This window comes from Diadema setosum, chromosome 4 (genome assembly GCF_964275005.1).
Source record: "Diadema setosum chromosome 4, eeDiaSeto1, whole genome shotgun sequence".
NCBI classification, from domain to species: domain Eukaryota; kingdom Metazoa; phylum Echinodermata; class Echinoidea; order Diadematoida; family Diadematidae; genus Diadema; species Diadema setosum.
The window spans coordinates 31,382,695-31,405,968 of NC_092688.1; the positions used below are offsets into that span (position 1 = coordinate 31,382,695).

At 39.6% G+C, this 23,274-nt stretch overlaps 1 protein-coding gene across 2 annotated transcripts in view; it reads right to left on the reverse strand.

The window, feature by feature from the left end:
• Nucleotides 1-293: 293 nt before the first annotated feature.
• LOC140227133 (kinase suppressor of Ras 2-like) overlaps nucleotides 294-23,274 on the reverse strand; it is a 98,386-nt gene continuing 75,405 nt past the window's right edge. The window contains exons 7-20 of one of the 2 annotated variants that reach the window (XM_072307567.1): nucleotides 21,245-21,334; nucleotides 19,281-19,381; nucleotides 16,606-16,641; nucleotides 10,538-10,763; nucleotides 10,084-10,147; nucleotides 8,349-8,447; nucleotides 7,609-7,697; nucleotides 6,955-7,039; nucleotides 6,045-6,133; nucleotides 4,531-4,627; nucleotides 3,492-3,625; nucleotides 2,666-2,806; nucleotides 1,567-1,696; nucleotides 294-520 (exon numbers count right to left, since the gene is read on the reverse strand). In XM_072307567.1, the coding sequence (XP_072163668.1) occupies nucleotides 365-520; nucleotides 1,567-1,696; nucleotides 2,666-2,806; nucleotides 3,492-3,625; nucleotides 4,531-4,627; nucleotides 6,045-6,133; nucleotides 6,955-7,039; nucleotides 7,609-7,697; nucleotides 8,349-8,447; nucleotides 10,084-10,147; nucleotides 10,538-10,763; nucleotides 16,606-16,641; nucleotides 19,281-19,381; nucleotides 21,245-21,334 (1,537 nt within the window). In that variant the 3' untranslated portion in view covers nucleotides 294-364. Of the gene's footprint in view, nucleotides 521-1,566; nucleotides 1,697-2,665; nucleotides 2,807-3,491; nucleotides 3,626-4,530; nucleotides 4,628-6,044; nucleotides 6,134-6,954; nucleotides 7,040-7,608; nucleotides 7,698-8,348; nucleotides 8,448-10,083; nucleotides 10,148-10,537; nucleotides 10,764-16,605; nucleotides 16,642-19,280; nucleotides 19,382-21,244; nucleotides 21,356-23,274 lie in introns of both variants that reach the window. The other variant, XM_072307566.1, reaches the window with a different exon arrangement.

Sequence of the window (23,274 nt, forward strand, 5' to 3'; positions counted from 1 at the left end):
AACGACATCCACGGTGGAAGAGAGAGAGAAAGAGGAAAGAAACAGACGGGCAAGGTTCAATCCTCAAACTTCGGTCCTCCCGTTCTAAGATTCGATTGCAGAAGTTGCAGTACCCTTCGACAAAACGTTGCTGCAGGACAACGCACCTCCAAAAATGCTCATTGAATGCAAATGATGCAGTGGTGGTCTCGGACTCCAGAGAAGTTCCTCTTCCACAATTTCCACATAGTGATACAACATGAATCATTCTTTTTTTAAAAAATTGTTCATTTAAAAGAGTTCTGCCATCGTTTTCTTTTTTTTTTTAAAGGGGAATCTCTCGAGGGGTGAAGGGAGACCAACAGTTCTCCCCTGATCCACACTATCATAAGACAGACTCGGCGGAGCGTGAGAGATGTAGGGGGTGAGAGGGGCTGCGGTGGAGCCCCTTCTTCCTTGGCAGTCTCAGGATGGTCTTCTTGATCTGGGGAAAGGTGGGGCGGCTGTCTGGGCTGTAGGACCAGCACATCATCAGGATGTCCTGCAGAAAAGACACACACCATAAACATGTAAGGACCTTTCCCTAGCTCTCTCTCTCTTTGAATCCAGAATATACTGGAACATTGCAAGATTACCACAGCAGAACAAAACTAAGCCACTTTCTCTTGAACTACAGAGCCTTTTTGTAATGTTTACTACCGATCCAGGTGCAGCATTACATATTTCGACAGCAATTTTTTATTTTTTTTTTCACTCTGACAATGCTCCAAATGACCAGTGAAACGGATTCATTGCTTGCATGTCACAAGACAGTTTTGGGGCCGATGACATTTCATTGCTAACCATTCCTTCACATAATCCAGAATGGTTGATTTATCATCATCATCATCATCATCATCATCATCATCATCACCATCGCCACCCATCACCACCCATCACCACACATCACCATCATCACCATCATCACCATCATCACCATCACCACCATCATCACCATCACCACCATCATCACCATCATCACCATTATCACCATCACCACCATCATCACCATCATCACCATCATCACCATCATCACCATCACCACCATCACCACCATCACCACCATCACCACCATCATCACCATCATCACCATCATCACCATCATCACCATCACCACCATCATCACCATCATCACCATCATCACCATCATCACCATCACCACCATCATCACCATCACCACCATCATCACCATCATCACCATCATCACCATCATCACCATCATCACCATCACCACCATCATCACCATCATCACCATCATCACCATCACCACCATCATCACCATCATCACCATCATCACCATCATCACCATCATCACCATCACCACCATCATCACCATCACCACCATCACCACCATCATCATCATCAACAACAAAATTTAACTCTCTAAAATGCCATATCTTTTTCAGGGCTCACTGAGTTTGACACACATTCCAAAGCTTTCTTAGACCTCTGCTGTATTGATATGTAACTATTACTCTTAGGGACTCATAACAGATTAACCTCAATGTATATCGAAATGGTACTGGCTAGTATAAAGAGACAACATACTTTGACGTCCCTGGAAGCCTGTAGATGACACAGAGGCTGCTTGACCCCCTTGCCAACCTGCCAGATGACCGTCTCGGCCGGCTGCTTGTGGAAAGGCCACTCGCCGGCCAGTAGCTCGTACCACACCGTCCTACGGGTCAGGAGAAAATAAATGGCTTTAAAGTTTAGCCCAGCATTCATGGCATTAACCCAAACACTTTTAACACTGGAGGTGAAGATGGAGGTTGGTTTACATAAATGAACTTTTTCACTATCTTTAAAAAAAAAAATTGTTCTGACACAATTGGCATCAGAAATGCATGCATCAATGTATGGTCTACACTGCCTTCCGACATGGACAGGACATGTATGGCAACGCTAATTGTAGTTTCTCTACTATTTTGAAGGTCCTTCCTCTCACTTATACACAGAAATGGGTTGAGAGAAGCTTGAATTACTACCTGATGATGAATTAGTGAATAACACAGTTGACAGTGAGAAGCAAAGGCACACAACACAAGGAAGGCCTTTCAACCAGACAAAGTAATCACAGATAAGCGAAGAGGCTTAAAGGGAGTTTCCATCCTGATATGACGTTGCTTGTATGAAGACGGAGAAATTGGAGAAGTAACTTAGTAAAACATTTTGGGATCAAATTGGACATATACACAAAGATATGAATTACTAAAGTTAAGAGAGAAAGGTGCTGAGCTGCTCTCCATTTGTTTTGTGCATAAAATTTCACTTATTTTCATTTTTGTCAAATATTTATGGTCACAGAAAGAACTTATTTGTGGAAGATAACAGGTTAAAATGTATTACTCTTATCATTCACCAAGAAAAGGTCTGGGGAAAATTTTCCTCTGGAGATAAAAGAAAATCAGTGACATTTTGTGTCCAAACTGAAAGGAGATCTGCTCGACACCTAGATCACACAGAATTGCCAATTTGTCTTACTCTCCTAACTTGAACAGTTCATAACATCTTTTTGTATGTCTGATTTTTTCACCAAATTTTTACTGCTCTACATCCCTGATTTTCTATTGTCATACAAAGCAACATACTATCATGATGGAATCTCCCTTCAATGAAACGAAGATTAGTCTCTAGGTCATCTTACCCAAAGGCGTAGATGTCAGACTTCTCTGTGAAGGGAAGCTCCATGTCCGCGTTGCCGTCGTTGCTGATTCCCAGAGATGTGATGAGCTCCGGAGCGAGGTAACATAACCAGCCGTCTGGGATCAGCAGCGTGTCCTTTTGCCTGGGATAGGGATTGCAAGAGGCTTGGTTTTAATCAGCAATATCGGTGAGATATGATGCTTTCACCCTGCAATGGTTGTTGACTTTTGTCAGTAATACCATTCATGCCAATGCCATCACAAGTTGTCATAAGCTAACACATGGCAGGTTAAGACAAATGAATGCCAAAAGGCGATGCCACGATAATTTAAATGCAAAATTTGCTGTGTGCATGCCTTCTCACTTTGACAACTTGTACCAAGGAAGTAATCACACTGTGCCAGCTCTACTTCAGAGCACACAGTAATGGACAATTACTCCAGTAGCCTGCAAAGACCCTATCCAGCGACTGCTGGCAATTGGAGACAGCTCAGTGGGACAACGACAGCCATGCTATCCTTTGGGGAAATTGGAAAATGTCACTATGGCGACTGGCATTTTAGCATTTGACCTTGAACAAGTGTGCCCAAAAATTGATAGGCACAACTTTGTCCACTCATACATACATATGCCAAGTTTCGATTGGATACCACAAATAGTTCGTAAGTTACGTCATCAATCAATTTTGATTACGGATGGACGGACAGATAGATGGACGGACAGACACAACCTGAAAACATAATGCCTTCAGCACCACTTTGTGGCTGAGGCATAAAAAAACCCCCCAAAACTCAATGACCTCACAGAGCTTGAGGAGGTCAACTTACGTCTTTTGCTTGGACAGTCTGCCAATGCTGAAGAGAGCGAAGTCCGTGATGACCACCTTGCCGTTCTCGATGAAGATGTTCTTCGACTTCAGGTCCTTGTGAGTTATATGCTTAGCGTGGAGATACCCCATACCCTGTGGCACAGTGATGGGAGATGACACAGTTGAAGCAAATGACATTGGTTTGACTCGTCATGAGTTTAAAGGCAGAAGTTTGTCTTCAACACTGGTCTGAGTAATTGTTGAGCCCTCTCTCTTCACTCTCCTTATTCTCGTTTCTGGTTCAGGACTATCACATTTTCAAGAAAGAATACTTCTACTCTCGCTCACTCTCTTTCTCTCTTCTCCCTCATCAATTATCTACTATCTCCTCTACTTCCAACAGTCCTTTTCAGGAACACCACATGGTGAACCGCAAACCAAATATCCATTCTCGACACCACCATGCAAACCTCCTTCTTCAAAGATCATCTGAGTAATTGTTGTTTTGAATTATTGGTCATGCAATCCTTATTCATTTGACATTGCGTGAAACAGTAGATATTAAACAATAAGACTTTAATAATAGAGACTATGACCATTGCTAGGTTGTGTGTAGCTGAAGTACTTTTGTCACGACAGATTTTTGGTCACTCTTCATATCTATATCAGTGTAGGACCATCAAACTTCGGCCCACTCATATTTTCAGTCACGGCAATACCTTCTGGTTCTTTCAACAGTCAAAGGTATAGTACATAATACAAGAATACATACATCCACTACGCAGACATTGATTGGTTGATTGTCTGATCACTCGATGTAGAGTCATCCAACCAGCTACACCTATGCACTGAACATTTGCTGTGCCTGTCTGCTGCAAGTTGATAATCACGTCACTGGACACAAACATATCTTCTTTTTTTCCCCTTATTTTTTGTTTAAAAGCATCAGCAGCCCCAATGATAAAGGCATAGAGTGCCTGTAAATGTCCCAACAAAGTCTTGCGGTATGGAATATTTATAGCTAGACAATGACGAATGAGGAACTCCTTGGGTCTTACCTGAGCTATTTGCGTCGCTATCTGTATTGTTCGGTTAATGTTGAATCGGTCTTTCCGCAAGTGTATATGCGTGTATAGTGTCTGTCCTTTGCAAAGACTGAAAGTAAACAAACAAGCAAAACAATAAAACAAAACAATAGAATACAGAGTATGATGCATGATTGTGTGCAAAACATGACTGGGTCATTGGTGGGTAAGAAGAGAAAAAACAAATCTGAAAAAATACAAGAAGAAAAGTACAAAATTTCTGTGCTTTCTTTATCATTCCCTCACCACGCATCTTGCCCAAACAAGAAATTGAAGTGATAGTTAAAGAAATAATGAGACAATCCTTGAAAAAAAAATGGTCTTCCAAAGAACTCTCTTTAAAAAACAAAACAAAACAAGAACAAGCAAACAAAACAGAAAGAAGCTGAATGCTACAGCTGGCAGGATTGAAATGAAATGAAATGAAATGAAATTTATTCATATTCCACATAGTGGACATTATATGATAAAATATACAGGGTATATAACACATAGTGGACATTATATCAAAACTATACAGAGTATATTACATGTATATACAAAATATCGTGATATTCTGAGATAAAATTACACCATGTACAAATGTGGAGGGGACTACTAGATTTAGGGAGAGCCAGGAAAAGAAAGGAAACCAAAAAGGAAGAGATAGAAGGCAGAGGAGGAAGACATGGAAAAGGCAAAGTAGGAAGTTGTTCACGGCCAGAGATGACTCGAAAGATACAGAATACTGCAGAGAAGACACTGAGAAACTTGGAGGTTTGAAAGTGTGTTTATGTTTTATGTTCACATTGACTGGACTTGCTTCAAAACATAAAACAGAATGGCAGAGGAGGGAACAAAATCACACCTCAAACCACAAAGTTATGAAGTCTAAATGTTTTACATTCTTTTACAAAACAGTGATATGAGCTGGAATCCCATCTCAAAATTAAATGACACGATGACATCACAGCCTCAACAAGTCTCCATCTGACCAACAAACTAATTTGAATCAAATCTCCCTCTTTTTTTTTTTTTTGGGGGGGGGGGACAAGAAATGAAAAAAGAAAATCTGACATCCTTCACATCGATTGTTTGCTGTGTTGCAATAGTCTAGCAATGATGCCTTTTTAAGGTGGAATATTTGTAGCTGCAAAGGTCTGTACTAAAAACATGATTTTTGCGATTTTTAAAAATGTGTGTGTGCGTGAGCATTAATGAATGGGAAAGTGGAGAGTTGATTTAAAGGTGGCTTGATGATATCAACTTAGATAATTTGCACTAAAGTCACCTTGAGCCTGGTGTGAAATTGTACTTTAGAAGGACAGAGTTGCATCGAAGAGAAGCTAATCCTCTGCCATTCACTCTGCCATTTTCTTTTTTTAAATTCATATTTTCATTCCCCCTGAGAGTTGTGAGCTCTTGCCTCCTTCCAATGGAACAGAATACACTTTGACGTCACATGGTCTCCAAAACTGTGTGGAAGAGGAGGAGGAGGAACTACTCACCTAGTTACAATGGCAAGATGGGGCGGTCTCATACAGGCTCCCATAAACAGCACCACAAAGTCGTGCCTCGTTTTCCTGAATATTGAAACCTGCAGAAGTTTCCAAGAGGGATGACAACATCAGCTTAGGTGGATGACGTAAGTCAGATAAAGCATTGCTTGTCTCTTTTGACTACATGCTTTACTCTAGCAAAGGCAGACATTCATACTACTGCTATGACAAGCCTATATTACACTTGGTGTCAAACTTTACAATGGCGTGGTAATCTACAATGTCAACATGACAACTTACATGAATATTGTAGACTGTAAAATGTAATAATCTGACACATTGAACTTGACAGTACAAAAATTACTCTCATGATGGTTAGCTTACATTGGGGGGGGGGGGGGGGGGAAGGGGGAATCCTAATCTCACAACCTGCTTGACCATTCTGTCAAATATTACTGCTTGACAGACACTGGGCACTATAATCTAGATTCACATATATTGTATGTAAGGTTTAGGGTAGCACAGCCTATATGCAGTCTAATGCCCATACCTCCATTGCTTACTACTAAGCAGTATATGAACCTCTGAGGTTTGACGAGAAATACAACATTTGTAAACCCTACATCCGCAATGTGATGAAAAGAATGTCCTGCCTGTCTTAGCATATTTTCACTGAAATGCTTTTAACCTTTTTCCCTACATTGTGTTTCATGTAATTGACTGAAAAAAGGCATATAAATGTACACCCCACCAAGACAAAAATCAAACATATATAAAAAGATGATGACATAATGGAACAGGTCATTTTGTGAATATATTTAGGGCATCTCTTTCAATTCCCGAAGAGTAAATCAATGGCGGCATTCGCCAGTTTTCTATCGTCATGGCAACCAGACTCTTGCCCCTCCTCCATTCTCACCTCTCGTTTGAACGCCTGTAGCTGCTCCTCGTCATCGGTGTCAATATCGATCATTTTGATTGCAACGTCCCCGTGCCATTTACCCCTGTATCCATGGCAATGAAAACCATACATGGTATCAAAACAAACATTCATAGATGACCAACATCAACACTACTAGAATATCACAACAAGTAGCTGGTGTAATCAGAGGTTTAATCTGTCAAGCACTTGCACACTGGTATTTTGATTGTTTACCTTACAGTTTCTTATACCCTTCAAGCATTACACATTGTTCAACATTTTGTGTGCACTACTCATATGCCATATATTTCATGAGTCTAAATTTTCGCGAATCAGGAATTCCTGACGATTTCGCGAGTGGTTTAGTGCCTGGTCACTGTACAGGCATGCTAGCCTGGAAACATTAAACTGCACATTACTTGAATATGAGACCATTCTGAAGCAAATAATTTTCACAAAACAATAGATATATAATGTAATCTTAAATGAATCCCACAAGAATTGGAACAATCACCCCCCCCCCCAGCATTCCCACTGATCAGTAACTAGCCATCCCCTTTAAAGACATTACCCCTCTAACATCAGCCTTCAGAATTACAGTCTTTAAGTACAGTAGACCCCTGATATCAAAGCCAAGTACCCTGAACTCACTTGTGCACTGATCCAAACCGACCTGTCCCTATTAGGTCCAGGATTACCAGCTGCTCAAATGGAATGTCCCACTCTGATAACAATTTTTGCTGTAAATGGTAGAGGAAAAAGGAGAGCAAAAGATGTGTATAATAACAATAATAATAATAATAATAATAATGATGATGATGATGATGATGATGACGATAATAATAATAATAACAACAACAACAGCAACAACAAGTAATAGATACATTTCCTATCCCAGATCAAGAAAGACTTTGGGTTCTTTTAAACAGCCTAGGTCTCTAATGACTTTTCAACAGAAATAGAAAAGAGATCCATTTTATAAAGACATTCAAAATAGAAGTTCAAAAAACAATGAAAAGGGGAGCATTGATCTGATTGAATTGTTATGAATTATGATTTGTTTTATGAAGCTGTCATGAAAGAAAACACATGTTGCTATTCTCTCATCCACAGGACCTCCATATCATGTCCTATCAGCGGGACAGCATGTTTTGCCCCAGAATAGTGAGGACAGTATGATAACAACCTGACATGGCTCAGCTGGCTTAACCGGGCCTTGAATATGGGACCCTCTTGATTGACATGTCAAAGATGGACTGGGCAATCTCACTGCCCACTGAGGCTGTAAGGGAAGCCACCATCTCTCACACCACGAGGTGGTCTGTGCACTGCATGAGAGCCACGGTGCAGAATGCAACCTCACAACTCAAAAGCACATGTGAGTTACTTACACTATATTTTCTCGTTGCTACTGTACTCGGCTCCGGGTCGGAGACCTCATCAACAGGCTCTACCTGCTCTGGCAGTGTCCGCTCTGAGTCTGTAAATGGCTGTAGCGGTAAAATGAAAGAAGATTAACATTTAACATACCAATGTACACAAACAAAATTACACATACTTTTAGGTGCACCCAACACATGTAACATGTAGTCAAGAACAGTAATCCATCAATACTTTGAGATGAAAAATGTGAACTACTATTGCAATTTGCTTTGTAATTATACACCATATTTGTTTGATTTCAATTTCTTTATATGAGCTACTATTCATAGAATATTCTTGATTTCACTGGTTTGATCTGACATTTCACTGGTATTACTAATACAATTGGGTAAAATCACCATTGGAGAATGCTGGAAACCAATGGATACAATTACAGACCACTAGAGACCACTGGAGATCACTAGAGACTACTGAAGACCAATTGGGACCGCTAGAGACCAATGGAGACCACTACAGACAACTGTTGACCACTACAGACCACTATAAACCACTACAGACCACTGGAGACCACTAAAGACCACTGGAGATGGCTAGACACTACTAGACACCACTGGAGACCATCAGAGACTTCTTGCGACCAGTAGAGACTCCTAGAGACCACTGAAGACCTTGGATACCACTAGAGATCACTACAGATCAATGGAGACAACTGGAGATCACTTAACACCGATAGAGACCACTGGAGACCACTACAGATCAATGAAAACCACCTGGAGGTCACTTTATACCGATAGAGACAACTGGAGATCACTTTACACCGATAGGGACAACTGGAGACCTTGGATACCACTGGAGACCACTACAGATCAATGGAGACCACTGGAGATCACTTGACACCGATGGAGACCACTGGAGATCACTGGAGAGACCACTATAGACCAATGGAGACCACTGAAGACTGCTGGAGACCACTTCAGACCAATGGGGACCACTGGAGATCACTGCAGACCATTGGAGACCACTGGAGATCACTAGAATTAAGTAGAAACCAATGGGGACTACTAGAGACCACTGGAGACTCACCACTGGAGACCACTGGATACCACTAAAATCCACTGGAGACCACTGGATACCACTAGAATCCACTGGAGACCACTGGATACCACTAAAATCCACTGGAGACCACTGGAGATCACTAGAGGAAACTGGAGACCAATGGAGACTACAAGAGACAAATGGAGACTTCTGAAGACCATGACAGACCACTGGGGACCAATAGAGACTCATAGAAATCACTGGGAGACCACTGGGGATGACCAGAAACCACTGGAGACCAATGGACACTACTAGAGACCACTAAAGACCGCTGGACACCCTTGGAGACTGCTGGAGACCACTAGAGACGACTGGAGACCCGTAGAGACCAATGGAAACCACTGGAGACTACTAGAGACCACTGAAAACTGCTAGAAACAACTGGAGACCACTGGACACCAATGGTTTCTCAATAAAATCAATGTTACAATAACAGACATCAATCTCTGATGGTCCAAACCTGTCAACAGCGGCTATCCAAGGGAGACGAAAAAGTTGCCGTTTCAGACAAGTGGCCCACTACAGACAGGGTCTTTGACATGGCTTTCCTCTCAGCAAGGGGGGGGGGGGGGAGGAGGAGGAATAGACAGGTGGTCGCTAAGGCAGGTTTGACTGTATACTTTTTGAAAACATAGGGTGGGTACTCACATCATGATTATCATGGGAGTCGATGGTGATGGTGCGATCACTGCTGGTAGATCTGACATTCTCACTGCAGGGTAGAAACAAAGCAAAAATGAGAGTTTAGTTTGGATTACCATCATTTTATGTACAAGCTTTCAATTCAATTCAATAGTTTATTTATTTCCATCCAAGAAGAAAAAGAAAACATGATTCAAAGCGGTACAAGATGTCAATTTGACTTTCATTCATCTGATAAGTTTTAAAGTTTATTCCATTCCTTAGCTGCTGGTAAAAATCAACATTTGAATGTGAGAGCTGCATGCATACTAGAGTTAGACATTAACAAGTACAGTTTCTAGCCTTTACAGTATTTGCAGTTTTACAGTATTTTCTCCTCTATGTTGCGATCTTTCTCTCATTCTTTCTCCCTCTTCCCTCTCTCTCTCTTTCTTTCTTTCTTTCTCTCTCTTCCACTCACTTCTTGTCGAGAATGTCATCTGGGACGTCGGGCGGGAACTTGAACTGGGACGTGCTGGTGGTCACCCGCGGCGACGGCTGGGCGGGGCTGGGCGGAGAGATGCTGGACGACGAGTTCGTGGTGAAGGGGGCGGGGCTGGAAGGGGTGGAGGAGGTTGTTGACGAGGGGTTCGAACTGGAGTCCCCTGTTGACGATGCCACAGGCGCTTGCATCTCATTATTTCGCGCTGCCCAACAAAGGTAACAAGGATATTACAGAGTTCAAGACAATCAATAGCTAATTAACAACATTCTGTTCTGCACATAAGGGCTGAAAATAGAACATGATGCATGATAGTACATGACATATTGCAAACTCAACCACTTCCGTCTCCTCACCATAGAAATGTCAAGCATAAAATTCAGCAACATGGAAATGACACATTTACAGGGAAAGAAAAATATTCAATGGCTCTAAGGATGAAGCCTGGTAGAACAGCAGCATTTTACATCCAAATCCTGAAAAATTCAAAAGTCGTCTTGTGACAGAGAGGTGTAACATCCATTTAGCACATCATTGCTGGGATGGACAAGATCTTATATCTCAAATTTTGGTGACAGTCACTCTTTCTCAGATTAATGGTCTGATTATCAGTCAAGTAATGTCTTGTCCAAATTCTAGCTGTCTTATCCCAGAAACAAAATCACCATGACAGGTCAAAGGAAAGGCAATCCCATTTGTTATATGCGCTTTGGTTGCCATGTTCTTTTGCTCTCCTGAACATTGGACAGTTTTGGGGTCATGCAGTTTTGTCACCCGAACAGCCATATGAGTATTTTTTTTTATCTCCTTTTACTGGAAAAATATATCCATGAATAATTTGTCAGAGATAAAGTTCTGCTAAGCCATTTTATTTTTAGATATGTATTTAGTGTTACTTCAGGTATATTTCCATCCAGAAACATCAGAAAGTTTCAACATGCTGCATACATTAGACTGCAAAGGACAATCACAGAAGAGAAAAGGCTTAGAAGTTTCAGTTATCAGTTGCTGTCAGGTTAGTTAGCATGCATTCCAAAAAGGCAAAGACATTGTATTATGCAAACTGGAGAGAATTCTACATAAGCTAATTGAAGTGATTATGTCACAGCAAACCAAATATCAAAAACAACTCTCTTCAGAAACAGAGATAGAATTTCCTACATAGATTATTCATTCATCTGAGCATACTATACAAATAGATTTTGATACTTGAAATTCAATTTGCACACTTTAATCACTGCTATGTCAGGCACGCCTTGTGCAAGTTTTATGCTTCATCAAGAAAAACATTCATCGCCATGACGACATGCTTAATGCATGAAACTTGTATTTATCAGGAAACTACATGTAAGGAATGGAACAGCTTAAAAATTTGGGGAGGAATATAATGTAGGGTAATCTATAAGGAAACATATTTATCACAGACAACACAAGAGGGATGTCCTTTGATTCAAATAACAACTTTCTGTTTTAATTTGTTAGTACAGTAAGTAGGAACATTCAGCCAGTCCAATTCTGGATAGATACTGTATGATACTATATATCTCTGGTAGGAGTGCTGGTGTTGTAAGGATTAATGCCATTTTTGTGATTACAGCACCAGCAGTATACATTCAGTGTAGTGAACAGAAAATTGCCGGCACCACTGGATTACTAAAACTGAGGGGGACAGTATCTTAACTGTGAGACTAACAAACTAAAAAGAGCAAAAATATTTGGTTTGATGCAGCAGTGGTAACAATCGTTTGTCTGGCTACGATGAGAGTGATGGTTGTGGGGCGTCACAGTAATTGATGCGTGACAGCCCGAGTGACAAAAGGGCGGTAACCCAAGGAAATGGTAGACAGTGCAACAGGTGGTGCTACGCAGTTAGCGAAAAGCACCAGCTGCTGACGGAAGTGCAAGGAAATCATCTTCTACCTGTGAGTGTGTGTGTGTATGTGTATGAGAGTGTATACATCAATATCAATTAGGTATGTAATATATACTGTATACATGTGTGTGTGTGTGTGTGTGTGTGATCGTGTGTGTGCAATATGCAAGCAAATGCACACATTTAGCAGTTTGACACCCTAACCTTATTTAACACACACACACAAATCAATAACTTTGCTTTTTCTTTTCTTAGATTAAAACAACATTTAGACGTCGTCTGCTCATGCAAACCACCCCCACAGACCATGCAAATGAACATGTGGTAATTTTCAATGTCAATATATTCAAATGGTTAAAACTTGCAGGCAGAATGTTATTTTGCTGAAATAATATATACATTCATACTGTATATATATATATTTTTTATTTTTTTTTCCAGACAATCGTGGAACTACCTCCTGTGGCACATATTAAGAACTGCTTTGGTCTTCAGTTGTTGCCCTCATAAAATGGATGTTGGTAACCATTCTACTTTTCTCTCTGAAATGAAATGCTGATTTCAAATGTGTCCTGTTGTCATTCCAAGCAAATTTCTCTAATGTGCAGAAGAATTTTCCATAAAAGAGAAAGCTAAGATATTTCAAATGAATGCTTTAATTACTAAAAATAAGACACAGTAGATTGGTATATTGGAAGGCCATATCCTTCTCCCATTCACCACCAGTCTCAGTCACTTAGCTTTGATGTCAGTTGATAATATACTTTGTCCCATTACTTTTTCCACAAACCAACCAGAGCAACAGTTAGATCTCTGGTCACAAGATCATGATAAAGCTTCAGGTTTTGAAGATTTCTTTTTTCCCCAGAATTTATTGTGCTGGTGACAGAGCATCAAAATCTGATAGATTGCCCTATAGCACTGCAAAACATGCCTCTCAAAGACGGAGAACTTTGGAATTCAAAACAACCTCAACTTTAGAATTCGGACAGGAGGTAGTACACAAATCAAACTTCACATTTGTGACAGAAATTTATGTTAATGTTTTCTTGCCAAATCACCTATTTTGCATTCAGTCATCTTTAATAACTCAGACCTCTATGTGACTTAAATATATTTCATGTTGTGTCTGTTTTTTGCTTGAATTTTAGTCCAGTTGTTGCCATGGTTTCACTCTGATTATTTCAAATCCTCTTCACTTTGGAGTATAGCCTCCTTTATGACATCAAGGGATTTTCTTCTGTAACTATTATTCTAGTGTTGTTTAGAATATATTTGCATATGACTCTTCAAATCTGTCTGCAATACATGGGACAAAAAAGCAAAGCTATTTGATTATGAAATATTAAGCCAAGAAACTCAAAGAAAATGTGGCAGATTAAACCATCAGTTCACGAAGACACTTCGTGAATCTCCCCTAAAACCAAAACATATTGCGGGGTGAATATGATGAAATGGCTTCACAGACACATAAACAAACAAACAAGCAAACAAACAAACAGAAATAATGTCATGCTATGTCCCTCAAAGTTTTTATGATGACTGACAGCTATATGATTAAAGGTTCTCAGGAATGTCTCAAATCTCCAAGTGACGGTTCTTGCAAAAAAACACACTTTTGCCAACTTTCTCTCACAAAAACTATGGCCAGGACTTACTGGCCTCATCACCATATAGACAAGTGAGAAATAAAATGGCAGAATGAGCTCTATGATAATGCTGATCTACGTCAAGTGATTTTTGTGCCATCAGAGAGACACAAATGTGTATCTACGGATGCGAAAATCAAAAAGTATGCATGCTCCACAAACAGTGTCATGTATGAGGTCAACTCAAGCTTGGCGAGAGCGAGTGTGAACCAAAAACATAAATAAATAAACAAACAAACATGATGCAAACAGAGGATTGATCTCTCGAAAGGTGAGAGGAAGAAAGGTCTTAAAGATTGCTGCACTGCAGACATAAGCCCTTTCAGCTCTTAATGGATGACACACACTTAGGCCTGACCCAGGCTGCTAAAACCTTCCCTCCTCTGTGAGTGTCAATAGTACACCTGATGACACGTTTGACGACCTTGAATATTTAATGCTGCCACTCTATTGGTGTGGCTGTTATAATTGTTCTTCCCTATCGGCAAAATGTATACCTCACACAATTCTGCAGCGACATGCAGCAAGCAATAGGCAATGAACTGTGACCTGGTTATTTCCAGGCTCAACTATGGTGTGAAAAGAAAACAGATGCCACCATTGGCATTTTTATTGGGTTATTATTCTTTTTTTCTTTTCTTTCTCTCTTTTTCTCCAACACAAAAAAGTGGTAATTAACACAAACTCTTTTGTTCTGCGCCAACAAGAGATGGCCATCCCATGAAAAATGAACCGGATGATGGAATGATTTAAGAGGTATGCAATCAATGCTGACATTGAATAAACACACACACACACACAAACAAACATATACACAGCTACCTCTCCTGTGTCACAGAAAGAAACACGTTAGCATCCGATCAATGAAATGATTGCAAGGCTCAGTCTCTGTAATGTACCGTTCTTTTTCGGCATCACACTTTCTGTTAATCTGATGACATGGTTATAACGTCACAAACAAGAAATGAAAAGTGGTATCATGGGGCTATATTTTCTCGGCAAGTGCAGTGGCAACACATCATATTACAATTCTTTGGAGTCCTTGCTGCAGAGAAAAAAACTATTATCTGTGGGCTGCCTTTTTTTTAAAGAGTCCATTGATGATTACTGAGCAAATGATTTATCTTATTCTTCTCCTGGTTGTTAAACAGACCAGAAGATAATAATCAAACATTTAAACTATTTTTATGTCCAGAAAATTTCATCAGCACATTCCACATTTATTTATTCATTTATTCATTCATTTATTTACTTATTTATGTATTTATTTATTCATCTATCTATTTCTTTCTTTCTTTAATTAATTAATTTACTTGTTACTAACTTTTTTTTGCTCAAGTTGTCATGATGATATACAATGCAAAATGTTAATAAATTTCAAGACTTTTCATTTCCCCCACCTAAACAGTATGGCAATTGATTTTTTTTTTTCGAGGTAGACATCGAGTTACTAACTTTAAAGGGGCAGTTTGTAAAACAACAGCTAAACTTGGTCTTCCAACCTCCACCCACTGCAGATGTACTTAGCAGTGCAAGTACTGAGGTATATGCATTTCGTTTTTGTGCTGCCACTGTTGTGTTTGTTTGTTTGTAAGTAAACACACACAGCAGAAACACTATTAAAATCAAGACCGTCACTCAGTAGTAAGGCAGCATAAAGCATCACTTTAAAATCAAGGTGCAATTTTGTGAATATCTTTGTAAAACTGAACTCCATAAAATCACCATCACTGCAATGTGTAAGAACAAGGGCCTACCTACTACCACCTCCCCCCCCCCCCATAAAAAAAAAAAATGAAGGGGAAAGCATAGTGACAGTTCAATCAATCAATCAATCAATCAATCAATCAATCAATCAATCAATCAATCAATCAATCGTGACAGTTCTCAGGTTGCAGACAGATGGTATGTCACATTTAGAACGGATATCTGAATAAATGCCACTGCATTGATACGTATTAACAGAAGCTAGAGGGGAAAAATATGATTAATAAGAAAGAGAACAAAAAGGAAAGGAGGGAAAAAAGATAAAAAGGAAAGAAGAACAAAAACAAACAGGAAAAAAAAGAAGAAATAAGAACCTTGCAAAAAGAAAAAAGTGTACTGAGGGCCCTGTCTCATAAAGCTGTTCAAAAAGTTACAAACGACTTACGAGCGACTGGTGATCAGTTCTGATGTGCTATACTTATCAGAATTTCCATAATTCAGCACAAGAACTGATCACCAGTCGCGCGTAAGTCGTTCATAACTTTACGAACAGCTTTATGAAACACTCCCAGATTGTCAGGATTGTCAGTGTCATCATAGCTTTTTCTGTTTAAAACCACATGTAAACTAGTTAGTGGAAGCTGGAAAGGGGTTAATGTTCATGCCATGCATGCAGTCACAGGCATCTATAGGGTGGTGAAGGAAGGAGTCTATTGCCAGTGCTACGGCTACATGCTACCGATGCTGGAATGGTATTTGGTTTTGCATAATTCAAGAGTACTGGTACTAATGGTAGTAACTCCAACGCTTCTCTCTACCTTGTTTATGTGGCATTATGGGTGACGAGGAGAAACCTGTTTGGCGAAGGGGGAACGACAAAAAAAAAGCAACATTGAATGAGCAAATTACCATAGCGACAATAGCGACAATTCTACAAAAAATGTAAACGTAAATTACACAAGACAAAGGCAATACGTCCAGATTAAAGCCCATGGTAACTTGTGACAAATCCCTGCTGTATCTGGAGGAAAATATATCACTAACAGTTGTGTTTGCAGTAGGAGTATTTTGTTTATTTCACTACTGCAAAGATCAGCCATCGCAAACAACAGTATGATGTTATACAAGATCAGTTGGCCAACATGTATACATTCATGCCAATTTGCCTGTGCTTGGGTATATGGCTAATTTGAAGAAAAAAAAAAGTTCTTTTGTTCGCACTAAATTCTGGTAATTCAGCACTTTTAGTAATATGGACAATCAACATATGAGTTACAAAAAATTTAGAGCTTCTCAATATTCATTGTGAATTGTTTCAAATGTACTTATTGTCCTATGCAGAATTATTTTTGGATTTTTTGTTGTTGTAATTTTGTAACATTCTTTGTGGAAAAAAAAAAACCCCAACAGAAATCAAATCAATTTGAATCAATTGGTCGATAATAAATAAACATGCGGATTTGTCTTCCAGTTTGTCATGTCACCAAGCTTGTCATGGCCTTTAATATCACAATACATTGGATCTGCAAAGCCCAGATACTATCCTAGCAGGGCTACGCCGAGGGACTGATCTGTGTGACATCAAACTATACAAATATGACCCGCTACAACAAAAGGATCCTAAAGTTGCTGACGGGTGAGCCGAGAAAATCAAGTTTGAAGTCAGAACAACAAAATCTTGTCAAAACGTTCGGATTTCTGTTTTTACATAATTTTGTAGTCTAATGTATCATCTGTAGAAATTTTGAAGCTAAATGATCAAAGGAAAGGCCAGAAAATAGCATTTTTTCTGGGCCATGCTTGGCTCGCCTGTCAGCGACTTAAGGATCCTTTTGTTGTAGCGGGTCACAAATGCTCCAAATCTAGGAAAGCACATGTGACTTGCATAACCCGTCATCTTCATTTCGTTTTCTTTGTAGAAAAGTAACAGCTGATTTCTTTTTGAATTTCTTGTTCTTTGCTTGTTTGGTTGGTTTTTGTTTTTGTTTTTGCTTTGTTTTTTCTGAAGGAGAGGGGTTGTGGGGGGTATTGGAACTACAGAAACAGATTACTTATCCAAAAACAAAAACAAAAAAGTATCAAGGGGATCAAAGCATTCATGAAAAGTGTTCCAACAATTTAGATCATGAATGGCAGATAAATAAACATTAAGAAAACACACTTAAAAACAGGTAGAAATATTTCACAGGTTTTAGTTATGCAAGTCAATACACTGTATCTATGTCTAATTTCAGCCGGCAGCAATTACCCAACTCATTCATACATGCACGTATGGGAAAGGTATCAACCAAAACTATACATCTTTTTCATTACAAAGTCTTAACTCTTGAATTCCCTCGGACTAAATGCACCATAGTCACTAATTACTTTTAGATTGAATGTGTACAATCATATAAAGCACTTTGGGAGCATGTTACTTGTACTGAAGCGATGTTGCCACAGCTATCTCGAACATCTTGCCGTGCTTCAAACACTGCCACAGACTGCTACCATCTAGTCTACTCTGTGCACAGTCAATGAAAGCGTTAATCTTGGCGTGTTGCTCGACACATTGGCTTGACCAATATTATTTGCATATAGCAAAGCAGCCGCCCCGCCCCTGTGCAAACATGTTGGCTTGGACGGAAAGCACCATCTCTTGGGCACCGACACTGAACGTGGTCATGTGATGCAACGACATGCAATGACAACCGTCAACCGTTCGAAACAGACTGCGCCTTCTTTGACATCAAGCTGACTGTGGGAGCCCCAGTTTCATATAACACTACAGCAACAACTACCACTTGGCTTGCCATCAACTGCTTTGACAAATTTGGATCAGCTTTTTCAGAATTTGATTATGGATTTGTCGTAACGCTTGCAGCCACTGTTGTAAACCTTCAGACATCTGGCTAAAACGACATGAAGGTTATGGGATATCTAGGCAAACGTTTTGGGCAGATTAAAAAATACATTTTTAAGAAATTATGATTTTCTTGTAGGTCTGGATGACATATAAAATTGTCTATCAAATGCAAATTAAGTATGATACCACCTGTTTTGACATACCCCGTCTTCTCAATCAAAGCCAAAGAAGTGAGCTTGAAAAAAAAAACTTCATAGCAGGGTCTCGTTTTATACAGGTACAAGCACTCACAGCTGAGCTATAATGATTGCAGTTGCCATAGCATCAAATCAAACCCTCACAGCTGACTGACTGTTGGCCAATTGCTGCCATGGTAGTCATAGTGACTATTGCCAGGCATGGTAGTCGTAATGACTATTGCCAGGCATGGTAGTCATAGTGCCTATTGCCAGGCATGGTAGTCATAGTGACTACAGCAGCATGTACTACTACAGCATGTACTAGAGATGGGGGCTGCATTCAACTGACAAGGAGATTTTTTTTTTTTTTTGGGGGGGGGGGGGGAGGAAGGGTATGTAATAGGGTGCTTTAATTGTGACTGTAGCTACTCACTCCTGCTTTGGAAAAGTAAAGCCCGCCCTCACTCACCGCTTTCAATTCTCTCTTTGAAGACCTCTTCATACCTACGAGGCAGACCACATGAGGGAACCTTCTCTGCCTGAAATCTGCACTGGTTGTGACATTGATACCTGTGATGAAAGAATGCGAGAGAGAGAGAGAGAAAATGAACTTAGAGTTAGGCTTAGAAATTAGCCAAGACTGACAAATGTGGTGATCTATCCTATTTGTGATTGGGGGATTTGGACATGTAATTTTTTGAGATGTTCATCAAACAACAGACTTGACATGTAATCTTAATTTGCGCATCGACCACAGCATATCATAAATGACTGCCACAGAGATAACATCTACAGCACCGAAGTAAAATTTTACAAGGTTAACTGCTATGGAATTTTTTTCGCAGTGATGTAATCATCATATTAAATAAGATTGTTGATGCTAATTTGCACGGCCAAGATGGCGTCTGATCACAGAGGTAACTTCTTTAAAATGATTCATCCGAAATTGTCTTTAAATGCAAAATATGAGAGCGATATGCTTTGTAGTTTATAAAATAACATCAAAAGAATTTTTGACCTTTGACTGTAATTTACATGGTCATAATGTAATCAGATAAAAAAGATGTGTATAGGGCACAATATGACATGCATTTCCAAAGGTAAAGGATATAATATGGTAAAATATAAGGATAAATATTTTTGACCTTCTATCCTTATTTTCAGACAAGATCACATCTGATCAAGAAATGATCCATGTAACATGGTCTATATGTGGGCAAAATATGGGGGCTATAGTGTATGTATTAATCGACATACAGAATTGAATATTTTGAATTTTGAACCCAATCTGCTCATCCAAGATGGCATCTGACCAAGAAGTTGTTATTGATATGAAATGATCCTCGTACAGTAACAAACGCTAGGGCATGTGTTATCAGAGACACAATGCAAAACATTCTAAAATACAGGATGAGAGAATTTGCACAGAATCGACAGATGATCCATGATCTCACACAGATCACCTAATGATGCATATTTCACAGAACAAACTATCAAACTGTTCAATGCATTTCAGTACACATACAAACACAACACAGACAAATATTTAAGGGCAACATCACAAACATCTTGTTGTCTTTTTAACCTTGATCAACACATTCTTGTTGTGATCACGGCAAAAAAATCTGTATTTTCAACCAATGAAAAACTTATATTTTTACCACTAGAAGGTAAGAAACAGCCACATTTTAAGCCTATGTCACATCCATCAGTTATCCCCTATCCTGAACTCTGCAATGATTCTCGAACATAGGGATGTATTGTTTACCATCAGGAGCATTGCTAGCAAGAAGAAGTAGAATGAAAAAAAAAAAAAGAAGGTGCAGGTCTACGTACGATTTGCCCAATTACGAATAAACCTGCAAACATTTTGATGAAAGTATAGGTATACGCACAATTCCTTTCACATTCTATACATGTACACAACTTTGATCCTAATCTTACCCAAATATCAATAATAGATTCTCATACAACAACAACAAAAAAACCACTATGTTTATGTTGCATAAATTTTTCCTTTAAGTATGTGAAAAACATTCCTCACCAATCAAATTGTTTTATGGATGTTGCCAAGGCAACAACCCCCCCCCACACACACACACAGACACAAGTACACATAGGCGTCTATGGTAGAAACCGAGGACCTGTTTTACCAACAAGAATTTTACCACATAACCGAGGACCTATGTGTAAGTAGGAGTCTTGTCAACCGAGGACTCATTCGTATATTACCAAACAACCGAGGACTTATTACAATCATGCTAATCAAACATGTACCCCTACATGCGAACTGAGAACGTCCTCGCTTCTCTGTGTGACCGCGGTTTAAATGTAAAGTTCGTGTGTGTGTGTCCTCGTTTTCCACCATGGGTAAGTGCACACACACACACACACACACACACACATTACAAGGGATTCTGGTGGATACTTTACTTGCAATCCTTGCACCGGTAGCCCTGGAGGATGATCTTCTCGTGGCAGTAGTCGCAGTTCTGCGTCTTCATCATGGGTTTCTTGCTGAACCTATGAGGGCGCAATGACCATCTGTTTGCATGAATTCGCAGGGAAAATGTTCGGGGGGAATTTTTCGAGGGGGAGGGGGATGTGGGTGAGGGGGGCAAAGGCGGGAGTATGATGGTGTCGGCAGTGAAGGTGAAGTATTTTACCCATTTCAAAATTTGTTTTTGAAACAATTTTTTTTTTTTTTTTTGGGGGGGGGTCATTAGCAGTCATAAAAATATCGCAAGAGAAAGTTTGAGTGAGGTGCGCATTTTGAGATCATTGAATAACATGGCACAGTATTACAGATTTGACAAGAGTTGGGTGTAAAAGTGAGGAAAATGATTGCCAAAAAAAAAAAAAAAATGATTACACAAAATCCCAACACATCCATGTTATACACAAATTGATTAATGGTCAAGTTAGGAAATTCCAATGTCAAGATGGCATACGAGAATAAGAGGAAAATAAACCTCCAAGCGCATTATGACCATTCAGTGGTTAGTGTTGAGTTGCATTCCGTCATGAGTGGTTAAAAAGGGATTATTGATTGTAGAGAGGAATGGTTGCAGGTTTGATTAGAGCAGGGAAATGGTGTTAAATTCCATGTTAGATGTTATCGAAGCCAGGAAGCGTTTGTAATGGAGGTTTGCCGGATTAATAATTAAGAAATGTATTACAATGGTTAAAGGGGAGGGGGGGTGACAGAATTTCCATGTTGACAAGAAAGTTGAAAAACATAGTGGATCGAGAACGTATGAAATGGAAAATGGAGCGACACATATGTTAAGCAGGATGGGTTTTCATGGATTGGATGCGTTGATTGGGCAAAGGAAGGAGGGGGACAGAAAGAAAAGGCGGGATGGGGTGGGGGGGGGGGGGGGGGGAGAAAGGGGGGAAGAGAGAGAGAGAGAGGGTGTTTTGTGTTAGCCGATGAGATGCAAGCCCAAAACAATAAAGTTCATGGCTGATAGTGCATACAAACTAAAAATAAAGAGATTAATGATCGTAAGTAATGTACTGAACGCCTGGTTGAAGTGACCTGAAATGACTCTAGCCTAAAAATGACTCACAGCAATGACAGTTTACACTGGAGATTTTAATGATGCTCTCAGTACATGGCAACAATGAGTTTAAGAAATCTTGCGCATGAAACAAGAAATGTAATGTATTCATGTTCACAGCACGATAAGCTTAAGAGGGTATAACAAAGTTTGCATTTATGCATATATACATCTATATATAATTTCAGAGCAATTTTGATGATGAACTTTGTCTGAATGAAATGTAACACTCTCAATGCTTTGTTGAAAATTAACTGAATGTGCTGTGTGGAAAGACTTAACAGGTCATGATTGTTTCAGATGGAACTCATACCATGCTTTCATACAGGTGGAATCCATGTCATCAACACAATGTAACACCACCATGTTTGCAAAATAAATAGTCATGCAGATGCAGGTTAGAGCATTTCATCTTTTCTTTTCCATGCCCAGTGTCTTGAAGGACACACCTAAAATGGAGCAAGTTGTACCATTACAGTTTCAAAGTGCTTTGGGACACATACAGAGATTAATTTTCAACCGTCTCACACACTATAATGTTTCAAATCGAACAAAAGAGATTGCACTTTTTTCAACAGCTGGCCCTCAGACCTACATGCTCTTGTCTCCTTCCATCAACACTTCATCATTGTCATTTCCTTCGAACTAGCGCAACTTACTCTCTAACTTTGCTGGTCTGAGATCTGTTTTCATAAAGATGTTTGCAATTACTGTAAGCTGTAATAACTGCAGTTAACCCACGGCAGCAGCCACAAAGCAAACCAATCACCTGGGAGTATTTAGGTTGTTGACATGACAACTGCAGTTCTTGCAGCTTGCAATGATTGGAAACCGCCACAAGTTAATGGGCACCTGTTGTCTTGATTTAATGATTGCAGTCAAAAACAGTATTGGCATCAG